This window comes from Bactrocera dorsalis, chromosome 1, assembly GCF_023373825.1.
Source record: "Bactrocera dorsalis isolate Fly_Bdor chromosome 1, ASM2337382v1, whole genome shotgun sequence".
In the NCBI taxonomy this organism is placed as follows: domain Eukaryota; kingdom Metazoa; phylum Arthropoda; class Insecta; order Diptera; family Tephritidae; genus Bactrocera; species Bactrocera dorsalis.
The window spans coordinates 97751379-97769325 of record NC_064303.1 but is presented as its reverse complement, the minus strand read 5'-3'; the positions used below and the strand labels follow the sequence as shown (position 1 = coordinate 97769325).

General features: G+C 37.4%; 1 protein-coding gene and 1 pseudogene across 1 annotated transcript in view; one reads left to right on the top strand and one right to left on the bottom strand.

The window, feature by feature from the left end:
* The window catches only part of LOC105234139 (sodium-coupled monocarboxylate transporter 2), a 4463-nt gene extending 4425 nt beyond the window's left edge, over nt 1–38 (bottom strand). Inside the window, exon 1 of the mRNA XM_011216416.4 lies at nt 20–38. Within this exon, the coding sequence (XP_011214718.2) occupies nt 20–38 (19 nt within the window). The remainder of the gene's footprint in view (nt 1–19) is intronic.
* Nucleotides 39–1350: 1312 nt separating this feature from the next.
* Nucleotides 1351–3150, top strand: LOC125775809 (kinesin-like protein KIF18A; annotated as a pseudogene).
* The last annotated feature ends 14797 nt before the right edge of the window (nt 3151–17947 follow it).

The window sequence follows — 17947 nt, the reverse complement described above, 5'->3', positions numbered from 1 at the left end:
ACTTTGGGTAAAATACAACTTTTTTTAAACGCCGCCATTTTGTCAATTTGATAAGATCTTAACCAAGATACTACTTTTTTATTTTCCCGATCAGTGCAAAGAAATTTCATTAACTTAATGTTAGGCAAATTTATAAGAATAAATTCTTGTATTGGGGGTGTGTAGTGAAGCATGCTTCTTTATTAAATTTCTATTTTACATTTCTCTGAGGGTATAACGACATATTAGTCAATGCCCAAATAGTCTATCGATTAGAAAGACCTGCCATAAATGTGAATAATTCCAAAATTTGTCATGGGAATACTAGGAATATACATGTGTAAATATGTATCCGCAAACTTTCAAGGGGAAGTGCGGGTGTACATATTATGTATCTACATTTTTGAAATATCAAAAAATATATACATACATAGTACATATATATTGCATTTCAGCATGTCGCGGCGGTTTCTTTCATATTAGTAATATTAAATGTGATTGATTTTCAAGGCATAAACGGCGATAATTACTACAAATGTGAAAAAGTATCGAAGTATATATTGACAGAGAATATTTTTGTGCGTATATTATGGACTTAGGACTAGGATATACATATGTATATGTGTGTATGTATACGTATGTATCCATTTGCGTAAATCAACTATCATATTATGGCACCATAAAATCTTTGGTATTCACATGCTTCCATTAGATAAACACATAACCATACATACACACATGCTTTCCTGCAATCTTAAACAGCTCGTGCCAGAGCAAAGTACATACATATTTGTACATATACTAAAACGCTAAAAAACCCAGAGATTTATTGTCTTCATAATTTCTTTTAGTGATAAAGACATCATAAAATTTTAATAGTCCATAAGACAGAACAAAGTTTACTAATTAGAAAATCGATCAAATTCTTTGGACATTAGTGGAATTGCCCTAGGAAAAGAAAAAAAATAGTACTTTTGTGACAAATTGTACCGACTATTACGCTTATTGTTGTTATTACTACAGCATTAAATTCAACAACACATTGTAATAAAAAGGGTTTTTTGTAGCTGTATCTTTGTTCCGGTGATGTGTGGTGAAAATAATACAAAGTGTACGAAAACTCACCTTATAGGCCACTCACACTTTCTTTAAACAAAAAAAAAACCAAATGCACCAATTCCGAAAATCGTTATAAAACTTTTTATTTGTTAGGGAATTCACTTCAAAATTATTAAAATTGAAACGGTTTTAAAAACGTTAAATATTATATATGTATACAATGATGAAAGTTATTATAAAATGACTTTAATATAAATTGAAAAACTTTAAATATATAAAGGCGGGTAGCGAAAGGGAACCGGGATGCTGCGATGCTGCGAAAAGCGGAGATGTTGGTTGATCGACGTCGTAACGAACAAAGGGGCGCGAGATCCTTTCTCTTTTCCTTTTGTTCTAATTAGAATGTAGAATGTCATCGTGTTTTGGTGCATGTGCGTGTGTGTGTATTAATGTGTAATGTTCTCTCGCGTGATGAGGTCTAACGTAAGAGACTTGAGACTGTATCCCTTGTACCATGACTGTATCACAGTACAGAATCGCACGATTACAAAAAATACGAAATGTCAACAGAACAAACAAACATTAAAGTTGTGGTCAGAGTGCAGCCCTACAATCGAAGGGAGTTGGAACAGAACCAGCCCCCAATTGCCAAGGTTTTGCACAACAGCATTCTACTCTTTGATCCCGATGAAGAGGATGATGAGTTCTTTTTTCAAGGGACAAAACAGAACTATCGGGAATTACAAAACGTGTCAATAAAAAAATCAGCATGGCTTTTGATAGAGTACGAGTATATGATCCAGAAGCCACAAATCAGCAAATTTTTGAGGAATGCACATCACCTTTGGTTGCTTCAGTGTTGAACGGATACAATTGTTCCGGGTTTGTTTATGGTGCCACTGGAGCAGGGAAGACATTTACTATACTTGGCAGTGATACATGCCCTGGTCTAACTTTTCTTACTATGCGTGAACTATTTGAAAAAATACAAGTTCAAAGCACTACTCATAAATTTGATGTAGGCGTAAGCTATTTAGAAGTCTATAACGAATTAGTAATGAACCTTTTGACAAAAACTGGACCATTAAAGTTGCGAGAGGACTCGAATGGTGTAGTTGTTAGTGGCCTCGTTTTAAAACCAATTTATAGTGCCGATGAACTTTTACAACTACTGGCGCAAGGAAACTCAAATCGCACACAACACCCAACTGATGTTAATGCAGAGAGTTCTCATGCTATTTTCCAAGTTCATATTCGAAAGACAGAACGCAAAACGGGCACAAAACGCACAGTGAAATTATCTATGATTGTTTTGGTTGGCAGTGAACGAGCCGCCAGCACAAAAGGAATAGGAGTCCGTTTTAAGGAAGGTGCTAGCATAAATAAAAGTTTACTAGTATTGGGAAATTGCATCAACAAATTGGGCGATGGAATGAAACATATTCCTTACCGGGATTCAAACTTAACTCTTATACTGAAGGACTGCTTTGGAGGTAATTGCCAGACATTAATGGTAGCTAATGTTTCAATGAGTCCGTTGACATATGAGGACATTTATAACACTTTAAAGTATGCGAGTCGAGCGAAGAAGATTCGAACAACACTTAAGCAAAATGTGCTCAAATCCAATATGCCTAAAGATTTCTATATAAAAAAAGTTACAGAACTTACGAACGTCTTAAAGCTAAAGTGACTCAGCTTGAAAAATCTTCAGAAGTTACCCGATCTTATAATGAAAGTGAATTGAAAGCCTGGTACAGCAAGATCGATGAAGTGTATTCAACTTTTATTAAAACACAGGGATATGTTATTGTCAATTAAAGCAAAATCAAGAGTATGAACTTTCGTGAGAAATTGAAGAAGGAAAATATAGCTTACAATACGCTACTTGAGCGGAATTCCATTAAATCAGAGGAGATGCTTACTGCTTCCACCTCTGGTTACAATAAAGAAATTGCAAGGCTTGAAGAGGAATCCACGCGCTGGCGCCGAAAGTGACATGATGCAAAAAAGGATCTAGAAAAACTGAAGAAGGAAATAAAAGAATCTAAATTTTGAAAAAATATGAAAAAGGGAAAGACTTGGAAGTGCGTCAATCAAAACAAGATATTACCATTAACCACATATCCGGCTCGAAGGACCATGTACGAAAACTCACCTTATAGGCCACTCACACTTTCTTTTAAAAAAAATTTGGTGCATGTGCGTGTGTGTGTTAATGTGTAATGTTCTCTCGTGTGATGAGGTGAATGCGTGCTTCCGCATTTGTTCTATTTTTTACAAACTCATCTGATTCTCTCAACGAAGCCTAAGTGTAATTCCCTTATAATAAAAATTAATTGATTAATAATAACCACCTATATATTTTTATTACTTAATACTCAATTGTTTCATTGCAAGTAAATAAATATCTACTGTAAAGTAGAATGTAATTAAAAGACAGTAGTCGGCTGTCGTAATTACCAAGATTATGCTATTGTAGAGTTATTTATTGTACTCGATGTTACTGATGTTCATACATATATTATATACTAGGGTGGTTCAAAAAACGAATATTAATATTTCCGATTGGTGCTCTGAAAAATATTCACTCGAGACAAATTATGCCTCCTTTTCGCGCTATACACAGGACACTGCAGGCTAAGGAAGCACTAGTCGAACACAGTTCTGCGACATGGCAAAGGAAACTCCAGAACATCTGATTCCGGACTGCTCAGCAATTTGTGGAAGCAGGCTCAAGGTCCTTGGTTCCATCTACGTTCATCGTTATTCCATCACATCACCTCAGTCCTCACCACCAGTAATAAACGGTGTTTTTGTCTACCCTAATATACACATATAAGTACATACATACATAGAAGTATGAAAGTTTATTTAAAAAATATGTGTATATACATATGTACATATAAGAAATGAGAATAAGTAACTTTTTTAATACAATTTTGAGTCCAACTTCATTTTGAATATTCACTTCGTTGCTTAAACATGAGCTCGGAAGTTGTTGCTTTACTTATTACATATGACGCGCTCTCTTCGACAGCCGAAATAAAATGGCGAAATCGTTTGAAATCGCACAACCAACCTAAACACTATTCAACTAACACAACCAACTTCACAAAATATCAACAAATTTTGATTTTCATCCAACCAGTTGATTCAACTCATTCAACTGCCCCATATACGTAGCAATCAGTTGTTCAATTCGTTGAAGTTGATACAATATGCCTTGCTTTAGAGCATGTAAGAAGACGCTGATAATCTTTTTTCTGGCTTTCCATACGACTGTAGTACATTCTAATTATCTGCATACATATATAAGTATATAGTGTTATATACCATATATAATATTACATATGAATATAGGTATATTAAAGACTTTTAAGTTTTGCTTTAATTTACTTTCTGTTTCACTAAATGTCTGTCTGATTAATATGCAGCTGTAAAAATATAACGTGTGACTTTACATACATTTATTAATTAAATTAAAAAGTCAATCATTTATAAATAAACTTGTTTACAACTTACCCACTTTCCGGCAAATATACACTTACATACAAACAGAATGAATAAATATTGTCATCTTCTTGTCTTCCTGCAATGCTGACTCATACATAAACAAGTACAATAATGCATAATAATTAATTTACAGGATGATATGCATTTCCGAGCATTTCGATATGCTACGTCTGCCATATCGTACCTTTATATGCTTCTACTATATACAAAAAGTGCATACATACATATATGCAGAATTGCAAAATTTGCAAAGTGTTCATAAAAACTGTTCATAAAAACTGTTGCAGTTACATATATACATACATATGTAAATGCATGTACATGCAAATTAATTCTTGTATGAATCCTGAGACCAAAAAGTTATATTTGGTTCATTACTCATTTCATGTCACATCTGTGAAACATGTGTAATACAAAAACATTATTATGCGAATATGCAGTTTTTACACATGTCATTGATAATAACCGTACATTTATATTATCTTACATATTAACATTAGTACAGATCGTTTTCTTATTAAAATTGTAGACGTTTTGACAAACAGTTAAAAAATTGACAAGCCGTATGGTATTTTTAGGTTAATTCTATTGTCACACAGGCGAAGACTTTATCCCCGGAACTAAAGTCCCTTCACGATTGATTCTAAGCCAGTTAATATTTTAGCTTCGTATCGAAAAAATTAATTCTTTCATCTTTATAATACTTACAACATGATTTTGTGATAAAATTTGTATTTTCGAACTTCATTGAATGTTTTTGCAAGTGATTCAAATACCTACTTGCGTTCACAGTCACAAACTCTTTAAACAAGAAATAACGTTACCGAAGTTATAACATCTTCGATCAACCAATCTAAAGAGCTTGGTTATAGCAATATCTAGAAAAAATATCGTATATATCTTCTCAATTAAGAAGTTTCCATACAAGATGATTTGGTTTGGTCAGAATGAATGGCAGCTATATGCTGTAGTGGTCCAATATTGGTGGTTCCGATAACCGAGCAGCTTCATGAAAAGAACTTGTGTAAAATTTCAGTTCGATATCTCAAAAAGTGATAGACTACTACGAACGGACAGACAGATGGATGTGGCTAAAACGAGTCAGCCGTAGCGCTAATTATTTATAAATATATATATACTATGGAGGATGGAGTCATATGTAGAAGTTCACGCAAGTGAGGAAAGTTCTCTGATCGCCATTCACTTGGGAGTGGCCAGAAACGATTCTTTTACATATGACTCAAGCAGCTCACGACTTCCGGTCTTTGACCAAGTATCCTCTGGGTAGCCTAAGAACATCCGTTTGAAGGCGAGCTAACGTGAGAAGGCGAATTATCCCTTGCATAGGGTTGTGCGCTGGGTTTGGGACCCGCCACGTAAAAAAACAACCCCAGCGAATAGCAACAACCAGCCTCGGATGAGAGACCCCCCTTTTGATGACGACCATGGAAAACGAAATAAGGACTACGAATTGAGGGCATGCACCTGGAATGTCCGGTCCCTTAATTGGGAAGGTGCCGCTGCCCAGCTGGTTGATGTCCTCGTGAAAATAAAGGCTGACATCACCGCCGTCCAAGAAATGCGATGGACGGGACAAGGACAAAGACGAGTAGGTCCTTGTGGCATTTACTACAGTGACCATATAAAGGAGCGCAAGTTTGGTGTTGGATTCGTGGTGGGAGAGAGACTCCGTCGCCGAGTACTATCATTCACTCCGGTGAATGAACGTCTAGCCACAATCCGCATCAAAGCGAGGTTCTTCAACATATCGCTGATTTGCGCCCACGCCCCGACGGAAGAGAAGGACGATGTGACCAAAGATGACTTTTATAAGCGCTTGGAGCTCGCTTATGAGAGCTGCCCCCGCCACGATGTCAAAATCGTGCTTGGCGACTTCAACGCCAGGGTGGGCAAAGAAGGTATCTTTGGCACTACGGTCGGTAAATTCAGCCTCCACGAGGAAACATCCCCAAATGGGTTGAGGCTGATCGACTTCGCCGGGGCCCGAAATATGGTTATCTGTAGTACTAGATTCCAGCATAAGATGATTCATCAAGCTAAATGTCTGTCTCGGGATCTAAAAACCACCAACCAGATCGATCATGTTGTGATAGACGGAAGACACGTCTCCAGTGTTTTAGATGTGCGTGCGCTCCGAGGTCCTTACATCGACTCGGACCACTATCTTGTTGCAGCTAAGATTCGCACCCGCCTCTGTGCAGCAAAAAACGCACGCCAACAAATACAAGGAAGGTTCGACGTCGAGAAGCTGCAATCACAACAGACAGCCGAGCGATTTTCTACTCGGCTTGCACTCCTGCTCTCTGAGAGCACTCGTCAACAACTCGGTATAAGGGAACTGTGGGACGGCATTTCAAACTCCTTACGTACAGCTGCAACCGAAACCATTGGTTTTCGGAAGGTGCAAAAGAACAGCTGGTACGACGAGGAGTGCCGTGTCGCAGCGGAGAGAAAACAGGCTGCCTACCTCGCAACGTTACGATCGACCACAACACGTGCGGGATGGGATAGATACCGAGAGTTGAAGAGGGAAGCGAGACGCATTTGTAGACAGAAAAAGAAAGAGGCCGAAATGCGTGAGTACGAAGAGCTTGATAAGCTGGCCGACAGGGGTAATGCTCGAAAATTCTACCAAAAGATGCGGCGGCTTACAGAAGGTTTCAAGACCGGAGCATACTCATGTAGAACCCCCAAGGTGATCTAGTCACCGATGCCCAGAGCATACTTAAATTATGGAGGGAACACTTCTCCAGCCTGCTGAATGGCAGTGAACACACAACGCCAGGAGAAGACGAACCCGATTCCCCAATCGATGACGATGGAAAAGACGTTCCATTGCCCGACCAAGAAGAAGTTCGAATAGCAATTGCCCGCCTGAAGAACAACAAAGCGGCGGGGGCGGATGGATTGCCAGCCGAGCTATTCAAACACGGCGGCGAAGAACTGATAAGGAGCATGCATCAGCTTCTTTGTAAAATATGGTCGGACGAAAGCATGCCCAACGATTGGAATTTAAGTGTGCTATGCCCAATCCAAAAAAAAGGAGACCCCACAATCTGCGCCAACTACCGTGGGATTAGCCTCCTTAATATCGCGTATAAGGTTCTATCGAGCGTATTGTGTGAAAGATTAAAGCCCACCGTCAACAAACTGATTGGACCTTATCAGTGTGGCTTCAGACCTGGTAAATCAACAACCGACCAGATATTCACCATGCGCCAAATCTTGGAAAAGACCCGTGAAAGGAGAATCGACACACATCACCTCTTCGTCGATTTTAAGGCTGCTTTCGACAGTACGAAAAGGAGCTGCCTTTATGCCGCAATGTCTGAATTTGGTATCCCCGCAAAACTAATACGGCTGTGTAAACTGACATTGAGCGGGACCAAAAGCTCCGTCAGGATCGGGAAGGACCTCTCCGAGCCGTTCGATACCAAACGAGGTTTCAGACAAGGCGACTCCCTATCGTGCGATTTCTTCAATCTGCTGCTGGAGAAAATAGTTCGAGCTGCAGAACTTAATCGAGCAGGTACAATCTTTTATAAGAGTGTACAGCTGCTGGCGTATGCCGATGATATTGATATCATCGGTCTCAACACCCGCGCCGTTAGTTCTGCTTTCTCCAGACTGAACAAGGAAGCAACGCAAATGGGTCTGGCAGTGAACGAGGGCAAGACGAAATATCTCCTGTCATCAAACAAACAGTCGTCGCACTCGCGACTTGGCACTCACGTCACTGTTGACAGTCATAACTTTGAAGTTGTAGATAATTTCGTCTATCTTGGAACCAGCGTAAACACCACCAACAATGTCAGCTTTGAAATCCAACGCAGGATAACTCTTGCCAACAGGTGCTACTTCGGACTAAGTAGGCAATTGAGAAGCAAAGTCCTCTCTCGACGAACAAAAACCAAACTCTATAAGTCACTCATAATACCCGTCCTGTTATATGGTGCAGAGGCTTGGACGATGACAACATCTGATGAGTCGACGTTGCGAGTTTTCGAGAGAAAAGTTCTGCGAAAGATTTATGGTCCTTTGCGCGTTGGCCACGGCGAATATCGCATTCGATGGAACGATGAGCTGTACGAGATATACGGCGACATTGACATAGTTCAGCGAATTAAAAGACAGCGGCTACGCTGGCTAGGTCATGTTGTCCGAATGGATGAAAACACTCCAGCTCTGAAAGTATTCGACGCTGTACCCGCCGGGGGAAGCAGAGGAAGAGGAAGACCTCCACTCCGTTGGAAGGACCAAGTGGAGAAGGACCTGGCTTCGCTTGGAATATCCAATTGGCGCCACGTAGCGAAGAGAAGAAACGACTGGCGCGCTGTTGTTGACTCGGCTATAATCGCGTAAGCGGTGTCTACGCCAGTAAAGAAGAAGAAGATATACTTTATAGTGTTCCGGATATTTCCTTAAGATAACCCCTTAAGAGTTTAAGGGTTTTAAAAAATTGCATTTTTTACAGTCATTTTCAAGTTGATCCGAGTAACAGTTTCGGAGATATAGCCTAGAGAACTTGTGCGCTCGAGGCTAGCTAGACTAAGTGCGCCGTTTTTAAACGCGTTTTCTCGAAACTATGTTTTTGAAGTCGGTTGACAAGATTTCTCGAGAACTACACAACCTTCATCATGAAATTTTACACAGGTCTTTGGGATGTAATTCTTAAAGACTTGAACGAAAGATTTTTTTTCGAATATAAATATAAATATTCAAAAAAAATCGGAAAATTTTAATTTTTTTGCAAAAACTACCACCAAAAATTCAATTTTCATTTTTTTCCTTCGTCAAAGTTCTAAGTTAAGGTTTTAACTAAAACACATATCTTTTCACTTTAAATGATTTTATAAGGAGTTATCATGCCAATATTTTTTTTTTCCAAAAATGTCAGATTTTCTTTATTTATAGTGTATGTTTGTAACAATTAAGAATTCAATTGAAATATTTTATTGTTTATATGAGAAAAAATTGTTGATAAAAGCTGTTTTCTACTCGAAGAAACCCATGCAGCCGCTTAATATAGCCTTTTCAGGATATAATACATACATATATATGTACGTACAGCTGTTAAACTTAGATTTTCTCCAGAGATTGTTAGCTCCATTTACTAATACAAGTGCTGGATCTGTGTTTTAATACACATCTTTGTCGAGAAACTAAATAACGTATTCATTATTCCAGCTCAATACTTTAAGTTCAAAGTGTTATACAGAATAATCAAGTGACCGCTTTAGGGTTCGATTCCAGTTCTTCATAAAAAAAAACAAATTTTCAATGGGAGCTCATGGTTTCCAAACTATCGTTAATCAATAAAAGCCAACCTGGTCCATCCTTGCGAGATAGCGCAAAAATTATTCCAGAGTTTGGTATGATCACATACATATGTATGTATATATTGTACTTTTTCATAGATAAAGCTCAATAGAGACCTTTAGAGAACATTCAACGCCATCCTCTTATTCCTTCGTGCCATCGATCACAAGTGCAGCGTTGTCAAATTATTAAACTGACCTCGAAAAATGCGCTCATGTTTATTTTTACAATCGTTTCAAGAACGACTATACATTTTTCCCATCACATTAAACTTGTACACATGCATACATGCATATGCATGTGTGCCACATATTTTAGGATACCACACAATTGATCTTGCAATTTTATGAATTCACATTTATTTGCACATATGTATGTATGTATGTGTGGCCATAAACTGTATGCACTTCTGCACACTTGCTCGCAGATGTCATATGTGAACGCCTGTGGACCGGCCTTCCTTCACTTCAAACTTGAATAAACCAGTAACAAATATTCATATATACATACATACATATATGCATGAGTATTGCAAAACGAGACTTTAAATGCATTTGCCCCTATCAGTATCGGCAATGCGGCGCACATTTTCATGGGTCGAAAAGGCTCTCTGAAGGCGCCGCTTTGTTGCACTTGTTGACGCGGCTTGTTCTCAATTGATACGCGAAGCATTATGCCAGGCTTCCAAGTGAATAACTTAGCAACTCTACATTGGAGATATGTCTTGCTGGAGCCATGTATATATACATATATGTACATATACATATATACATATATGTACATATACATATATACATATATGTGTATTATCATTTTTTCTTTGTTTGTGTTTATTTTGCAAGTACGAAGTAGTTGTTGTTTCTTTCCACGCTTTTTTAATCACAACAAGTTTGGCCTCCTAACGACTGCAATCACAATCAGCAAATGCAATTTCCTTGCCATTTTTTATAATGCTTGCCTTTTGTTGTTTGTTGTTATTGTTTATCATTGCACTTTGGATTGTGGCAGTACGCTATATATGCCGCTGCAGAAAACAAGTTCACAGCTATGGAAAATCACCAATCACAAGTTGCGCCAACGGATAGTAGACAATTGCAAGAAAAAATCAATCTTTGGAAAGTCATGTGCTCTTTTCATTTTCGGCCATAACTCCGAGGACACAGTTGCATTTACACACCCTCTCACGCGCTTGCTTGACAGCTTTTACGGTTTGATAAGCTCAGATTCATATTTAGGCGCTGCGAAGGAGATCGTATGCTCTCTCTCTCTGTTAAGAATTCAATAGCAGAGTTAATTTTTTATGGATCAGATCAGAATCGGGCTCATTGAGTTTGAGAAACATTCAATAATTTGCATTTTTTTTACTCTGCGAGGATACTAAGGAGCAATCTTGCTGATTTCTTAGATTACACTACTCAAGAAATCTGAAGGAAAACTTTGCTACTAATGTGCTTAGAGGTCTGTGGGGTATTTGAGGTGTCATGATTACTAGTTTGAGCTCAAAAAATTTTCATCAGCTACAGCTATTAGGTACTGCGTCGAATACTTTCAGAGCTGCAGTGTTTTCAGCCATACGGTCGACATGACCTAGCCAGCGTAGCCGCTGTCTTTTAATTCGCTGAACTATGTCAATGTCATCGTATAACTTGCACAATTCATCGTTCCATCGAATGTGATATTCGCCGTTGCCAATGCGCAAAGTAGCATAATCTTCCCCAGAATCTTTCTCTCGGTTCATCAAATATTGTCATCGTCCATGAGGGACGGGGATGTTGAGCGACTTGTCGAATTTGGTCTTTTATCGCCGAGAAAGGACTTTACTTCTCAGCCCGAAATAGCACCTTTTCCATATACATATGTCCCAATCTAATTTTAGATGCGTTACGATTGCGTAGATCCTTTATATCTTTCTAGTTGTTTTCAAAACAGAGTGCTTAGAAGCGGTAATATCGACAGCTATAGATAGATATAGATTTGAATTTCGTAAAAGAGACATTTTTATACATATTTTAACCAAAATTTTTGAAGACAAAAATTAAATATTTTCGAAACACGATCTCCGACGGCGCAAAATCAAAGGTATTTCACAGCTGCACTGATTGCGGTCTTTTCCATGGACAAAACAAAACAAAAAAATTTACTAGATAAGTATAAAAGATAAACTGGCTAAGTTGACTGTACTGAGTGGTTACATTTTAAAAGACTTCAATTCAAAAACTATTTGAGATATCAATTTTAAATTTCAGTATGTTATTTACTTATCGAAATATTAAAAACATTTTCTTTTTAAATTTTATAGGTTTGTTCCTTAAGAGACCTTCACTATTAAAAAAGTAATATCAAGCGTGGGCAAATCTGTTGAGAGACTACTGTAAATTAAAACGAATTTATGGAAAAAATTAAAAAACAAAAATACAGCACCTGTCTGGAGCTTAACTTAATATATGTACATATAAATTTACAATTTTCATATTATGAACAGCTTCTGTGTTACACGTGTTTTTTCGAAATACCTTTCAGGTGTATACCCTTTCCTCGCAAACGTATAAGTCCATGTATAGTATATATTTTATGTGTGTATTTTCATCAGCTCCAAAATACCCGTCAACTCTTGTATTCTGAGAACCGACTTTGTTTGTCAATTAATTAAAATTAAAAGGCTGGTTCGCGACAACGTCATTCTTTAGTAAATATTTATTTCAGTTAATAAAATTTTGCAATTGTGATGACGCAAGTTTCACAAACATAATTTACTGTAAATAAACTGTAAAGCAACTAGATAGAATTACTTAAATCAATAAATATAAAACATAGTGTAGATGATATAATTTAGATATATACTTTATATGTATATTATATTTACATATTTATGCGCTTCTACGAGGTTAGGTATGGCAAGTTCATGGCTTTATGGCTTTATGGATGGCTTTGGTTCGATATCTCAAAAACTGAGGAAGTATATCGCGTATATATAGAAAGAGGTACAGACAGTCGGACATATTATATAGGGTCAGGGTATCAAAATGTTTAATTGTACAAATAACAATTTAGTAAAAATAATCTCAACAACCCTGCGAACTCCAATGAGACGCTTTAATCAAAAGCCACACCTTCCAACACACTTGAAAACGTCCAAAAAAATTGTGCAATTTTGACGTAGATGAAATATTTTGGGATTATTAAATGTTCCTAGCCCACAACTTGTTATATTCTTAATTTTGATTTTCATATGTTGACTTCCAAACTTCGCATCAAACCATCCATATTTCTTTTCCCCAGCATTTCAATATTCTCATAAATAATTTATTTTTTTTATTTAAAGATGGCAACACGCTTTCATCAATGAGCTCCTGTAATTTTTCCATCATAGTCTGTGCTCACCACGCTTCCACTGGATGTTATGAAACACTTTATTGCATACAACTTAACTTCAAATTGCAGGATCCGGCCACATTAAACCATATACTTGCTATATAACTATACTATATTACAATGTGTTGGAGGAAACCAAACGATCGCCAACAATTTGCTCTCCGGTTTGACAGGTAAGTTTGTATGTAAATATTCGGGCGTCATATAATTTTAGCATACTACAAGTACACGCTTGGTCGATGGGTCAATTAACGTCTCGTCGGCAGTAGCGTGTTATGTAAACACAACTGGGTTGCGCTCACAATTCCCAAATCCCCAATGTCTGGCGATCAGCAAGCCAGATTCATTTGCAATTTATGAAGTTTTCTGAATTTATTTTTTGTTTACCGCATCGATTAAGTGCTCGATGATAATTTCGCAAATATGTCGAACATATTAACAACCTTATTGCGTTAACTCTTTGATCAGATATACACATATACACATATACACATATATATGTATATAGATATATATATACCACAGTACGTATGCGTATTCTGTGATTTGTTGTTTATTTATATTAAATTTTATATGCATATATGTATGTATGTATGTGTTTGGTATATAGTATATGCATTGTGTTTATCACATTGTCAGTTGACGGAAACACATGCTTCTTTTACCACTTTTATTTATAGTCGGTTGTCAATGAAGGGGGTGAGAGTGCAGGTGGTATAAAGGGGGTTGAGAAATTGGGCAGTTGCACATACGAGTATCACCGATCTAATGTACACAAACACATATTTATAAACATCTGTTTACTCATTTGCAAATCAAATTGAATCATAAAGCGTATGATTTTGGTAAACAAATACATGAAAAGGCTGATATCTCATTCTAAGACCAAATAACTCAAAATATTGACTTTTGCTGGGTTTTGATTATCTTAGGTTAGATGGGTGATCTAGAAATATTGCACGGGGGCTGCTATATCTAGTCCTTTGTGAAGCTATAGAAAAGAAGAACTCCTGTGTTCGAACTTATAAATTAGCAAAACGCTTAGTGACCAATACACATTTGCCCATTTCCATTCAGTTCGGTGGGCTGTGTTTAGCACCACCTAAGTATTTAAGCCTTGACCTCGCAAACGTGGGACAGTCAAGAAGTGTTGAGATTTTTCCACTTCGCCTTCTTCCATACAGCTTCAGCATATGGCGTCTGGCAAGATTCCCAGCCTTGCAGCATGGACGCCTCCATAAATAGCAAGAGCCTAGCCAAACCGCTTCCATTCAACTGATATCGGTTTTGCGGTGCCTAGCTAGCTCTTCAGCTTTACAGTTGCCTGCAATTCCGCTGTGGTCTTGTAACCATACCAGTCTTATCGCAAAAAGACTCCAAGCTATTGATAACGAGGTTAGGCACTGCTTGACCAACCCCGAAGGCACTGTTAACGAGTTCAAGGCTAGTGCTGCCGCCCTGCAATCTGAATGTATAGAAAATAATTGAAGTTGGTACTTCGACCTATGGTCTACTGTGATGATCACTTCTCTGAAAGGTGCTGGTTCTACATTCATCGTTGGTCACCAGCATCTTATGACTATTCGTCCTCAAACCAAAAATGCCGTTACGGTTCCTGGATCAAGACGACGCGGGATCCGTCTTGTTTTATACGAAGGTATAATAGTTGGAGGTTAATATGAAGAAATCTGATCCAGAAGCGGTAGTTCAGCGCCCACGTCGTACTTGACCCGCACCTCCTCAAACAGCCGTTCGAGGCTGAGAATGGAGTCGCCAATTAACGAAACGCTCCAAGAGCTCGCTATGGCCGAAAAAATCGGATCGTTTTCCAGGGTCGTTTGATTATCTCCATCTGTTGTATTCACCGCATCTGCAGCCTGAGTGCTATCCGATTTGGCTTCCATCGGGAGTATCCTAAGTACCAACCTTTCGAACCCATAAAATATGGCACCCTTGGATTCGCTGAGAGAACCGACGAACTCCGAATTTAGCAGTATCAACTCTTGTTGATATGGTTACTAATGTTCTCTCCAGCTTTATTATCCTCCAGTCATGCGTGGGTTACAATATTTAAGGATTTCCTCAATCTCACTTGCTGAGGAAGTTTCAGCTGGCAATCAGAAGTGAACCTTAGGGCAAAGCGGAAGGCCCACTTTATCTACAGACTTCAATCTGGCTCCGTACCACCCGAGATACTACGTCCTTATATGTATATGTTAATCGATCGTTCATCGGCACTTCTGATGAGCTCCATTGAGCCAACGACTTTTACCTCATGTGATTTTTCGTCCGGTTTTACTATATCCTAACCAGCTAACCATTTCTGATGAGTATCAATCCATTATACTCCGGTGTCAGAATGCTGCAACCACTAGCCTAGGGTTCCAATAAAGTTCTATAGAGTTAATCCTATTTATATTCCAGTTCCAAATCTGAATTCGTCCAGGAGTTGAAAGGCCGCAGGTCATTTAGGTTACGTTGGTAAAAAATCTTTTACGATTTCTATCTAACATTCCATTTGAAAAACATCCAAGTCGTATAATCGTTTCATTTAAAGACGTAAAACCAAAATCTTTTAACTCCATCCATAAGAAATATGTGTTTATAGTCTGATACTAGTACAACCTTAACGAGGTATCGTTATCCTTAAGTATCCTCTTCGATTTTTGTATAATTTTAGGACATCCTCAAAAAAAGCTATCATCCCAGTTTAGTAGATAAAGTCTTTCATAGTAGGACTTGATTTAGATAGATCAGTATGTATGACAGCTATATATATGTATATGTATATGACCGACCATTTACATTTGCTTGATTAATAATGTGTCAATATTTTTATTTCTATCTCCACTCACGACCACCACGAGACTATATAATGTACAATACGTATTATAAAAATATACATAGGTATTTAGGACCATGCTAAAAGTCGTGTTCGAGCACTCTTTTTTTGGGCATATTTTGTCAATAACTTCGAACTGTTTTTCTTTCCAATTAAGTGTCACATTTTCGACGTTATACCTGTACATTGATTTCTTCAATGCCTAACGAAGTTGTTTACTAAATATTAACGATAATACATAATGTTCTCCCTTTGGTCACAAAAACAGTTTGATTGATATATAAAAATCAGCTTTAAACTGTCATGTGAGTTGACGAAAAACTGTAATTTCACGTTTTTTGCCTTAACAACATTTTCGCCAACTTGATGTGTATATTTTTCATTAAGTGGGTAAATTTAACTTTTTAAGCGCATTCTTTAAGTATCGTCACCGCAAAACGAGCAGATAAGCTAATCTAAAAGTAATTATTGCACAAGAAATATCAGATAAGCTCTATTGTAATAAATGCCAATAAAATGTGTGACAAATTGTGTCATTTTATTGCCTAAAAACAAGTTAAAAAATAATTTAATTTACTTAGCTTTCGTTTTTGCTTTAGTACAAGTATATAGTACATCACAATCTAGAAAAATAAAACAAGAATTGTCATTCTGATGAGAATGAATGAAGGAATACATATTTACCATCTGATCAAAATTGACACGGACTGACAAGAAACTAAATTCTCACGAATTTTAATAAAAATTTTGTGTTATCGCCTTGAAAATAGTTTCCAGAGCCAATGAAAGCATCGCTTGGTCCAATTTTCCATATACTTGTTATAAGACTCGGCTGCAATGGCTATCAGTGCCCTCAACGGAGTTTGGGTTTTTAGATTGCGGCTCAGTTTTTCAGCGCTATTTACTAGGTTTTTTAGACAATTTCGACTTCATGTTCATAAACAAATATCTTTTCACCAGTACTGACGCATTTGATAAATGCAGAGTTCTCAACTCTGAGGGCTGCACGTCTGCCCAGATCGCACCTCCGTATAATAGGACGTTGATTGTCATCGACATTGGGAGCTTTCTGTTTTCTTGGCTGGGGCCTCCATTGTTGGCCATTAGTCGTCTCAGCTCTAGATTTTAGAGATTAGATCTATTTTCGCTTATCCCAACATAGACAAGGTCCAACATGGACTATTTTAAAATTTTACAAAAAATATACATATATACGAATGTATAGTTTATATTTGTTCAGTGTTGTGCTTCAGAGAATTTGTCAAGTGAGATTTTTCGTTTGAAGAGGTTAAAACTCATATTCAGATGGATCCAAAAAAGTTTGCCATGTAAACCAGAGTTCTCTGACCATCTAGGTATTAAAGGCTACAAAACTATGACAGAAGTGGGGTAAAAGATGTAGTCCAACAAAAAAGGAGAGCCAAAATTCCTAATGACTTATTCAAAGTTGCAAGATCTTTAAAACAATGAAGAAAATTGTAGATTAGCTGATTCTAAGTTAAGTTTATAGCAAGTTTTTCTAAGTCTAATATGTTTAATAATGTTGCTCCAGGAATTGTGTGTTTGTAGATATATAGATAACATATTAGCACTCAAAAGATTGATCTTGCACTTCAACTCTCTTATCGCAACTTAAAACGTCCATAACTAAAATATTATAAAAAAAAATGATTAATTTAAACTTTGTGGCTAAATAAGTAGTGACGTCACCTCAGATTTTCATCAGTTCACCACACCGAATCAAAAGCACGCATTCACCTCTTCACGCGAGAGAACATTACACATTAACACACACACGCACATGCACCAAATTTTTTTTTTAAAGAAAGTGTGAGTGGC